This window comes from Mytilus californianus, unplaced genomic scaffold (assembly GCF_021869535.1).
Source record: "Mytilus californianus isolate M0D057914Y unplaced genomic scaffold, xbMytCali1.0.p SCAF_4, whole genome shotgun sequence".
NCBI lineage: Eukaryota > Metazoa > Mollusca > Bivalvia > Mytilida > Mytilidae > Mytilus > Mytilus californianus.
The window spans coordinates 34,446,462-34,458,580 of record NW_026262690.1 but is presented as its reverse complement, the minus strand read 5'-3'; the positions used below and the strand labels follow the sequence as shown (position 1 = coordinate 34,458,580).

At 30.8% G+C, this 12,119-nt stretch overlaps 1 protein-coding gene across 1 annotated transcript in view; it reads right to left on the bottom strand.

The window, feature by feature from the left end:
- Positions 1–12,119, bottom strand: part of LOC127737949 (general transcription factor IIF subunit 2-like) — an 89,216-nt gene that overhangs the window by 36,365 nt on the left and 40,732 nt on the right. Inside the window, exon 6 of the mRNA XM_052248920.1 lies at positions 2,055–2,151. Within this exon, the coding sequence (XP_052104880.1) occupies positions 2,055–2,151 (97 nt within the window). The remainder of the gene's footprint in view (positions 1–2,054; positions 2,152–12,119) is intronic.

The window sequence follows — 12,119 nt, the reverse complement described above, 5'->3', positions numbered from 1 at the left end:
GTTTAACCCCTGCTTGTTACACTGGTAATTTAAACCGTCCATAAAAATTAGGTCACTCTGACCAATATTTTCTCCTTCAATGAATTATCACAAATGAAGAATAATGTACCGTATTATTTTCATGAGCAATAATTTTATATGATAGTGTTTAATAAATCTATATTTTCTAAAGTTTGTAATGCTACATTTCGGTGCTTGTGGTGATGGATATGTAAACACGGAATATCCACTTGTTACGAATATTATATGTATTAAAAAATTCATAATTAAGCATTCACTAACTTCCATTGAATTTAACATCCCATTTTAGATCCTAGATAAATTTGTCCTGAAATTCCTATTTAGTGTTGTAGAGATACTTTGTGTGGAGACTTGACTTATTTTTAATGATTTGAGGTTCAAATTAAGATTTCAGATACTAAGTGACCTATAATCACAAAACTTGGCTTAAGGATGTTTGCTCCTCTGTTTCCAAATAACAAGCTTTTTAAAAGACTTTTATAAATTGATAGTATATAAATGAAGAAACTAATAAACTGCTTCGCTGAGCGCAGCTGGATAAGCCCGCAGAGGTCCTACCCTGAACAGTTGGGGCAAAAATGGACACAATATTCAAGCTTGATACAGGTCTGAATTTGGATTGTAATTAAATATTTGACATATTATAGGTTTCTGAATAAATGTAGTCAAAAAGAACTTGAAATTGGTTATATGAATTGAATTTATATTCAATTAAAGATTTCTTGCTGTTGTGCAATACACTATGCTGTTGCGCAATACTTAGTAAATCTGTTGTCAGACTATAAACAAATAAAATTTATAAAATTCTAAAGAGAGCTTACATCAATAGATATAATCAATTCGCCAAAGTTTCATAAGAATTGCTGAAAGCATTTTTGAGTTATTGTCTGAAAACTGGAAAATCACCCTTTTTTTATGAATAAAACCCCGTAACTTGGAAACGTAAAATCTAAAATTTATAAAAATCAAAAGGGAGCTCATGTCAATAGATACATGTATAAACAATTAACCAAAATTTCTTGCAAGTTGGTGAAAGCATTTTTGAGTTATTGTCCGAAAACAGGAAAATCCCCCTTTTTTTAATGAATAAAACCCCATTACTCGGAAACATAAAATCTAAAATTTATAAAAAACGAAAGGGAGCTCACCTCAATAGATATAAACAATTCACCAAAGTGTTATGCAAATTGGTTAAAGCGTTTTTGAGTTAATGTCTGACATGTTGACGACGGACGGACGGACGGACAGAACTATACAATAATACGTCCCATAAACGGGCGTATAAAAATGCAGAAAAAAATGAAGGGTCCGTGTGCTTGTTTTCCAGATATAAGCCATTGAAAATTTGGCGGGAAATGATTCTCTCTAGATTTTTCATACAATTAACATTGGCACCTTTTTTCTTTCAAAAACAATGAAAAAAAACAAGGATTTTAAAAGATTTTCAAATATGGCTTTTTAAACTAGATGTAATAAAATTATGAAAAGAAAAGTAGGGGTTAGAGGGCAAAAATTTTTAATGTCACTACATCCATGGATAAAACAAGAGGATTCGGAATATCTGGCAAAAAATCAAAATCAGAGGAACGAACATCCTTAAAGAAGTATAGAGAGGAATATAGCAGCCTGCCAGAAAAAGTAAGCCACATTTGAGTTTAACATATTTTTCTCATAGAGTGACCTACAATCCTCTTGCTTGGTGAAGGGATCCATGTAGGAGAGCATAACAAAATCCTACAAAAAGTAGTCATGACTTTTATTTGATTCACACTGAGTTTAACACTGTAATTCTCAGATACTTAGTAATCAAATTTTTGTCATCTTCTTGCTGAGATTGAATTCATTCTCAGAGAAATTGGGGACAATGCAAGTTTTGCATTGATAGATTACCCTTGTTCTAACATAATTTACATAGCAACAATAAAGATGTCGTATAATTCCAAAGAACCACAGCTTCCACACTATTCACTCAATCATAATCAATAACTATTGATGGAATCACCATTTTTAAAATGTGCATTAAATAAACTTACATTGAACTTATGATCACTGATTGGCTTGTATGCATTAACTACTTCTGAAATCTGAATTACTTCCCTTTTTGGCTTATTTTGTGCCTCCACTTGTAGTCTAAAATAAAAGGAAGAAAAGCTTGGTAAATTCTTATATTCTTTGGTATAACAATACATACTAACTGTATAACATTAGCAAATTGGCAGCCTAGTAATGTCCACCATTGTACAGACATTGTCCTCTTATTTCATTTTTAACCTTCTTTTTTGCTTAAAATACAATGGCAAAGTTTCATCCAATATCTCATTTGTATCTGTCTTTTACATGGCAGTAACTTTAATATGGGCTGGTGTAATGTTGTTTCTCTTATACTTACACTTATTGGTGTCAGATACAATATAAGTCTACTGATAATACCAAAAATTTCCATTCCCTATACTGATTACAATTTTTCTATACAATAAAATCTTGCTCTTCAAGCAAAGGTTCATATAGTAAGGGCTTACTAATTACATGTCCTTTTATCAATGATTAACTAAGTCATGGACCTTCTAACATTTTCATTATATTTCATAATGCTTTCACCTGCATTTAAAACTAAATTTTTTGTTTGGATTTTTTTTTGCTTTATGTTTGGATTTGTTTTGCTTTATGTTTGGATTTGTTTTGCTTTATGTTTGGATTTGTTTTTTGTTTTTTTTTGTGTTTGGATTTTTTTTGCTATATGTTTGGATTTGTTTTGCTTAATGTCTAGATTTTTTTGCTTTATGTTTGGATTTTTTTTTAAGTTTGGATTTGGTTTTTTTTATGTTTGGATTTGGTTTTTTTTATGTTTGGATTTTTTTTTTTGCTTTATGTTTGGGTTTGTTTTGCTTTATATTTGGATTTGGTTTTTTTTCGTTTTATGTTTGGATTTTTTTCACTTTATGTTTAGATTCAATAGTTTATTAAAGTCTCACCACATACATACAAGTATAAACACATTATAATATCAAGTACACAATATAAAAATTTAGAATGTATGTGCCATTCTTAAAAGAACTATGAGAGACTGTTATATACAATTATAAAACAACAGAATTAAAACATAATTTTGTTATTTACACAAAACATAAAAGTGCAATATCACCATGCACATTCAAGGATAAAACCTGTTACATGTACATAAAAAAATAACAATGATTTTTTAACAGTATAAGATACTATTTCATCATAAAATATTATGGCAGGTTTTGGCAACAGAACTACAAACATTTTCATTTTGGAACAAAAATATAAATTTTTCATCATCTGACAAAGTTAAAAACATATTATTATGTTGAATTATATCAATAAATAAAGACTGCCTTAAATCTTCATATAATGAATTTGTTTTACTTTATGTTTGGATTTGTTTTGCTTTATGTCTGGATTTTTTTTTTGCTTTATGTCTGGTTTTTTTTTTTGTTTTATGTCTGGATTTTTTTTGCTTTATGTTTGGATTTGTTTTGCTTTATGTCTGGATTTTTTTACTTTATGTTTGGATTTGTTTTTTTTATGCTTGGATTTTTTTTTGCTTTATGTTATATTGGATTTGTTTTTTATTTATGTTTGGATTTTTTTTTTTGCTTTATGTCTGGATTTTTTTTTGCTTAATGTTTGGATTTTTTTGCTTTACGTTTGGATTTTTTTACTTTATGTTTGGATTTGTTTTTTTTATGCTTGGATTTTTTTTTGCTTTATGTTTGGATTTGTTTTGCTTGTTATGCTTTATGTTTGGATTTGTTGCTTTATGTTTGGATTTGTTGCTTTATGTTTGGATTTTTTTTTGCTTTATATCTGGGGTTTTTTTTGCTTTAAGTTTGGGTTTTTTTGCTTTATGTCTGGATTTTTTTTGCTTTATGTTTGGATTTGTTTTTTTTATGTTTGGATTTTTTTTTGCTTGTTTTGCTTTATGTTTGGATTTTTTTTTTGCTTTATGTCTGGGTTTTTTTTTGCTTTAAGTTTGGATTTTTTTTGCTTTATGTTTGGATTTGTTTTGTTTAAGGTTGGATTTGAAATGTAAAATAGGTTATTGAGTAAAAAACAAATATGAATTGTTTTCATACTTTGCTACAATGTATTTTTCATCATGTTATTTCTTCAAAAATGATAAAATATGTGAAGTTTCTGATGCCTTCCAAATTCAAACTTGATCTGTGTTTGATAGTAATAAGCATGGTATATAAGTTTCAGAACATTTGATTGTGACAAAATAAAAATTAAGAGTGCGGAAACAATAAATTTGCCAAATTTGCCATTCATAAATGGACATAACTCAAGAACGGTGAAAGTGATGCCACCCAAATTCGACTTGATCTGTGTTTGTTGATAATAAGCATTATGTATAAGTTTCAGAACATTAGGTTGAGACAAACTAAAGTTAGATAACAGAAACCAATTTCGGGACATACGGACGAACATGGGTCAACCTTAATGCCCAGACCTCTCAGTAAAAATGTGTAAAGAGTAATGCAAAACACTGTGTCTCATGTGTGAAGTTTTGACAAAGATATTGATGTCTATGACCTTTAATCCCTTAAATGTAAAGTGCAAAAAACCAAGTCCATCGATCAGTAAAATACAAAACTAGAGGCTCTAAAGAGCCTGTGTCGCTCACCTGCATCATCAACAATGGCCACTTTTTTTAGTAAAAATCAGCATAAAAGGGGGAACAGCTATATTAAGAGTTATCTGACAATTTCGGTAATGTAAACAAATTTGTAGAACTTATTCTGCTGATATTTTTTCCTGTTTAAAGTTTCTATTTATCTATTATAGTTTTCAAGATAATAGGCAAAAAATGCAAAAAAATGTAAAGAATTATCATTAAAGGGCAATAACTCCACAAGAAGTCAATTGAAGATTTTGCCCATTATAGCTTATTTGTAGATCTTGTCTTGCTAATCATTTTTGGTTTTTGTCGAGCCTTCGACTTTTGTCGAAAAAGTGAGACATAGCGATCCTACATTCCGTCGGCGTCCACAAATATTCACTCTGTGGTAAAAGTTTTTGAAATTTTAATAACTTTCTTAAACTATCCTGGATTTCTACCAAATTTGGACAGAAGCTTGTTTATGATCATAAGATAGTATCCAGAAGTAAATTTTGTAAAAAAAAATTCCTGTTTTTCCGTATTTTACTTATAAATGGACTTAGTTTTTCTGCCAGGAAACATTACATTCACTCTGTGGTTAAAGTTTTTAAAATTTTAATAACTTTCTCAAACTATCCTGGATTTCTACCAAACTTGGACAGAAGCTTGTTTATAATCATAAGATAGTATCCAGAAGTAAATTTAAAAAAGAAAAATTCCTGTTTTTCCGTATTTTACTTATAAATGGACTTAGTTTTTCTGCCAGGAAACATTACATTCACTCTGTGGTTAAAGTTTTTAAAATCTTAATAACTTTCTTAAACTCTCCTGGATTTGTACCAAACATGGACAGAAGTTTGTTTATGATCAAAAGCTAGTATCTAGAAGGAAATTTTTATTAAAATTTTGTACTTGTTTATCCATATTTTACTTATAAATGGACTTAGTTTTTCTTCGAGTTAACATTACATACAGTCTGCAGTTAAATTTTTTAAAACATTTATTAGATTCATAAACTATCCTGGATTTTTACAAAACTTGGACAGAAGCTTTTTACAATAAAAAAGTTGTATCGAGAGGAATATTTTTTTTAATAAATTTTTTCCTCATTTCATTTTTGTTGAGCCTGCGATTAACAGCAAAAGTAGGCGAGACACTGGGTTCTGCGGAACCCTTACAAATTTTTAAAGTTTCTGTCTATCTGTTACAGTTTCCGAGATAAAAGGAAAAAAATTTAAAAAATGGTAAAATTTGTCATTAAAGGGCAATAGCTCCTATAAGAAGTCGTCTGACAGTTTTGATGCAAATAGACAATAGGTAGAGCTCAACATTCTGAACATTTTTGCATCCGTCAATTTCTCTATTTATAGCGGTTTTCAAAATACTAGGCAAAACTTGCATTTTATCCTTATGTTCTATTTTTAGCCATGTTGGCCATCTTGGTTGGCAGGCGGGGTCATCGGACACATTTTTTGAACTAGTTACCTAAATGATTCTTGTGGCCATGTTTGGTTAAATTAGGCCCAGTAGTTACAGAGGAGAAGATTTTTTGTAAAAATTAACAGACGACAGACGCAATGTGATGAGAAAAGCTCACATGGCCTTTCTGCCAGGTGAGCTTAAAATGAAAATGTACATTTTAAAAGTTCATAAGATTCTATGAAGGTTTGAAAAAGTTACTGATGTCTTATTAAACTTTAACCAAGACTTTTAAAACTGTCTGAAATAAAAACAAATAATGGGGTCATTGTTCTTGTTTCCTTAATATATACCGGTATTGTAAAATTCTTAAATATTTAAAAATAAATCACATGTTTTCCTGTACTTTAAAAACACTTAGAAATAAAATTGACTTTCTTTAAACCAAAATTTATGCAAATATTTTGCTTTTCTACTGTACATTTAAGTTTTCTACTTTAAAGCTAAAATCTAAACGGGTCATTTGATATCTCAGGTGCCCTGCTCTCAATTACATCCTTTATACTGGGTAACTGCCATTTAATTTTTATTGTTATATCAATCCATTCTTTTTGTTTTCATTTCAATAACCACTTAACAGCGATCATTTTGTTAATTGTCTCTTGCAGGTTACACTTTATAAATACAATGGATTCTCAAACCAAACCCGTTTGAGGAGATATCTTATATTTATAGATACTTACTGGTTCCCAGATATGATCTCCATGTTTCATTTCATAAAGATAAGCTTTGGGAATTATAACAGTATAAATACTGTTTAACAGCGGACAAACTGAATTCGAAGGAAGACTCAAAGTAAAAGGAGGGGTAGTACAGAATTTTAGTATAAGAATTAAGAAGTTCAAGGCATATTAATGTTGAAAATATGCTGCGCAACCATATGTTTTGACCTCTGCAAAAATCAGTATTGCATATGACTTTTCCATTCCATGATATGATTTTTTATGAAACTTCATAGTAACAAGAGTGCACAAGGTTTTATTAACAGTGTCACATAAACTTTACATTATCAATGATCCATGAAAATGAAGTCACAGTCAGATAAACTATGCCAGACAGACATATACACCTTACAATTGTTTCATACACCAAATATACTTGACCTATTATTTAAAGTAACTGATAAAACTATAAACCAAAAAATAACAATCATTGACCAATCAACCATGAAAATGAAGTCAAGGTCATATGAAACCTGCCAGACAGACATGTACACCTTACAATTATTCCATTCCCCAAATATACTTGACCTTTTGCTTAAAGTATCTAACCACAAAAACTAAACACTGTCCAATGAACCATGAAATTGAGGTCAAGGTCAGATGAAACTTGCCAGTCTGCCATGTACACATTACAATCATTCCTTGCAACAAATATAGTTGACCTACTGCTTATAGTATCTGATATACGGACTTGACCACATAACTTTAACCTTGATCACTGATCCATGAAATGAGGGTGAGGTCAGGTGAACCCTATCTGACATATGTAGACCGTGCAAGGAACCTATATACCAAATATAGTTATCCAAGTTCTCATAATAAGAGAGTATTTCACTTAAAAGTAAATGGGGAATGTGTACATGGGACACAGATGATGCCCCCGCTAGCATATCATATAAAGTTATAAAGGGACATAACTTAAGAACAGTAAAAGTGACACTACCCAAATTTGTACTTGATCTGAGTTTTGTGGTAATAAGTGTTGTGTTAATAATAAGTCTCATAACATTTGGTTGAGGCTAACTTAAGTAAGAGAACAGAAACAAAAGTTCAGCAATTTTTATGTTTATAAAGGGGCATAACTCAAGAAAGGTACAAGTGATGCCACCCAAAAACAAACATTCGAAGCGTATTATTATTTTGATTGATATTTAATTTCCCGGGAGGCGCTCTTAATAAAAAAAAAAATCTTTAAGAAGGCAACAACATTCTAACAAAAAAAAAACGATTAGTCAAGTATCATTTTGGTATTCGATACTTGGTACTACCGAGCGATACTTGAGTACTCGTTGACATCCCTCGTTTTTATGTTTTTAAAGGGGCATAACTCAAGAATTGTAGAAGTGATGCCACCCAATTTCGAACTTGATCTGTATTATGTGGTAATAAGCATTGTGTATATGTTTCATAACATTTGGTTGAGGCAAACTAAAGTTAGAAAACGGAAACGAAAAATTCAGCAATTTTTCCATTTGTAAAGGGGAATAACTCTAGAACAGTAAAAGTGATGCCACCAAATTCAAACTTGATCTGTATTTTGTGGTAATAAGCATTGTGTATAAGCTTCATAACATTTGGTTGAGGTAAACTGATGTTGGAGAACGGAAACGAAAAATTCAGCAGCTTTTATGTTTATAAAGGGGCATTACTCAAGAATTGTAAAAGTGACGCCACCCAATTTCGAACTTGATCTGTATTATGTGGTAATAAGCATTGTGTATATGTTTTATAACATTTGGTTGATGCAAACTAAAGTTAGAAAACGGAAACGAAAAATTTAGCAATTTTTCCATTTGTAAAGGGGCATAACTCTAGAACGGTTATTGTGACGCCAACAAAATTCAAACTTGATCTGTGTTTTGTGGTAATAAGCATTGTGTATAAGTTTCATAAGATTTGGTTGAGGCAAATAAAGTTAGAGAATGGAAACCTACTTTGGGACGTACAGACTCACGTATGGACGTACAGACTGACAAGGGTAAAAACAGTTTTTTTTTTTTCAAGCAGTCACTGAACCATGAAAATGAGGTCAAGGACAATGGATGTATGACAGAAGGAAACTTTGAAACATCTGCATACAAGTTATGAAACATCCAGGTCTTCTAGCTTCTGAAATATAAAGCTTTATATAAATAGTATACTATGTTGTTGCTGCCACCAGAATTTAATCCCCATGTCTAGCATTCTGTGACTTCAGTCGACGGTGAGATAAAATTCGCACAGTTTCAACCTTAAAAAGGAGTTCCTATGGGAAATTGGTTTGTCTACATTTACAGAAGTGCTACTTCTAAGTATGTTATCTAAGGGAGACAATTACAATTTTTTCAGGGAATAAAAGGTTATTCATAATCATAATATTGTAGGGGAAGATATCTGACTAAAGTTATAAGATTAAATTTGTTCCATGTGAAAATTCATCTGAAATCAACTATAAGAAATGTAAAGGTTCTTTAATAGTACAGTAAATGGCCACAAGTATTTGTCACTTGTGATTTTTCACTATATATTTCATATAAAACTACATTTTTTCAAAATATATTGTGGGGAAATTTCTGGTCAGATTTTAATCAACATGGTACCAATAGAAGCAGAATTGTCACAGACTTAGTTGCGATTTGGATTTATTTTTGTTGTGGAGAGTTGTTCTTTTATTTCTGATGATATAAACAGAAGTATTATTTTATATTCATACATGTTATATATTTCAACCAAATTTAATGTAAAAAATATTGTACATGTTCATATTAAGGGAAAACAAAAATTATTGATGACATAACTATGACCAAATAAACAATAGGATAGAGAATGGAAACGGGGAATGTGTCAAAGAGACAACAACCCAATCAAAGAGCAGAAAATAAATAAATATACTTTAAACAATTTTGCATCTTTTAACACCTTGTTTGTAAAATTCAAATAATAAATATCTTTAAAATATGTACTTTTATATGAAAAATATGGCAAAATATTTTTGGCCATGCACTGTAGGTGTAAAAGTTGTATTGAATTGTCTACATCTCTTTTACATGGTCATCAAAAGGTCATCTTAGCCATAAATAATTCACACTTTTTTCTGCTAACAACTGTTTACACAAAAATCATAGTATGGATATAACAGTTAATTTGTTGTTAAGTCAAAAACAAAATGTCACACAAAAACTTATTTCAGTATATTCAAATAATTTTATAAAAGTGTTATTTGTATCTACTTACAGCAGAACTATTTTGAAGTAAATCACGAAAATATGTTAGTTTATATAAATCATGAATTCAGGTACACCATTTAAACTAACGCATGTTAAGGCTTATGCACTTTACTCAAAACCTATCAAATAATAGAAGTTGCTTATCATTCCACTTCCGATTGGATTATTCATATATTCAAGATTTAATAAACTTTCAAAATTCACTCATTAACAAAAACAAAATATGTATAGATTAAGTAAAATACTTGAATAATGAGTCATCTAAGTCTGTGTGGCATAGTTGTGTTTGAATAACAAATGAGCCTGTATTAATGTTATTCCAAAAATTGATGAGAAATCTTTTATTTGAAAAATTAATTTTCAGGGTTCCCACTTTTTTAGCATTGAAAGAAATTCCAGGTTTTTTTCACAATTCTCCTGGACATTCTTCTATTTTCAACTGTAAGACATTAAAATTGGGAACAGTTACGAAAAAAAAACAAGCACTCTAAAGCTCAGTTACTTAGTGCTTAAAACAGGGGCGAAATATACCAAAGGGACATTCAAACTCATAAGTCGAAAATAAACTGACAACACCATGGCAAAAAAAAGAAAAAGACCAAAAGATAAACAAAGTACACAAAACACAACATAGAAAACTAAAGACTGAGCAACATGAACCCCACCAAAAACCAGGGGTGATCTCAGGTGCTCCGGAAGGGTAAGCAGATCCTGCTCCACATGTGGCACCAATCGTGTAAGTACTAACCCTATGAAAAGTCTAATTCCGTAGGTCACATTCGGGGAAAAGAGGTATTGGAACATATAAACTATTGTCATCTGTGAAACAAATATTCCATAACAGCTAACTAGCATGTGATGGCGCCAGGTAAAATTTAAGAAGGGATGATTTCAACTTCACTATAGCTACTTGGAACTCTTGCTTTAGTAGCTTCCTTGTGAGAAGCAACCCTCTATCAAAGAAATTATGATAGGAAATACAAGCCCTAGAATATTGTATCAACTGGGAGATATATACTCCATACACATGTTGCTGGAGTGTTGCTACATAGAAATGGAAAGTCCACATTTGGGAAACTGAAATCATCTCTTTTGTTGCAAAGTTTTGTTTACAATAGACCCTCATTTTCAATTTCTAGATGTTAGTCAAGATATGAGGCAGACTTAACTGTATCTGTTGTATCCTTTATCTCAAGTTCGATGGGATAGATGCATTCAACATAGTCACCAAACTTTGAATCATTTAGTGAAAGGACATCATCTATACAGCGGAAAGTGAAGTTGAAAGGATAATGCTAAAATCATGGCAAAACAATCTTGCCTTTTACAAACGTTTCAAAAAATTGAAAACTAATTCTTAAATGGATTTTGTGTAACACAGTGTTGCAAGAAGAAAATAACTTGAATTTCGAAACGTGCTACTGTATGCTAGAAATTCAAGGGTTTTTCCATCATTTTCGTGAATTCAAGTCTTTTTGTTGTTTCCAAGGACTAGTGGCAACCCTGTTTATTACTTGGTATACTATTTATGTAAAGGTAGATATAAACTATATTCTTATTCAGTAAAAATGTATAATAAATAGGGAAGTTAATAAAAAATTCACTAAATTGCAAAAACCACATATAAACTTTTGGTTGACCCCTCAACAACAAAATGTTGTATCCCTTCCATACATTGATTCAAATTGCTTAACCCCTTAAATACAAATTGTTGTATCTCTCATTAACATTGATTCACATTGCATAACACCTCAACAACAAACTGTTGTATTTCTCCAAAACATTTATTCACCAATTGCTTAACCCCTTGAAAACAAACTGTTGTATCATGTATCACGGCTTTGAGACATGAACAGACATTATCAGTGATGTCACAATGTCTGAGAAGTTATCAGCGACGTCATAATGTGTGAGGAGACGTTATCAAGTTTCCTATCTTCAAGCATAAAACTGTCTAAGGGAGGGGAAAAAGACCAGTAATAGTAATAGAATGATAAACAGATTATCAGGTTTTCTACGTATAGATATCGTATAATATCAGCCACTCTACACAATTAGAAACTT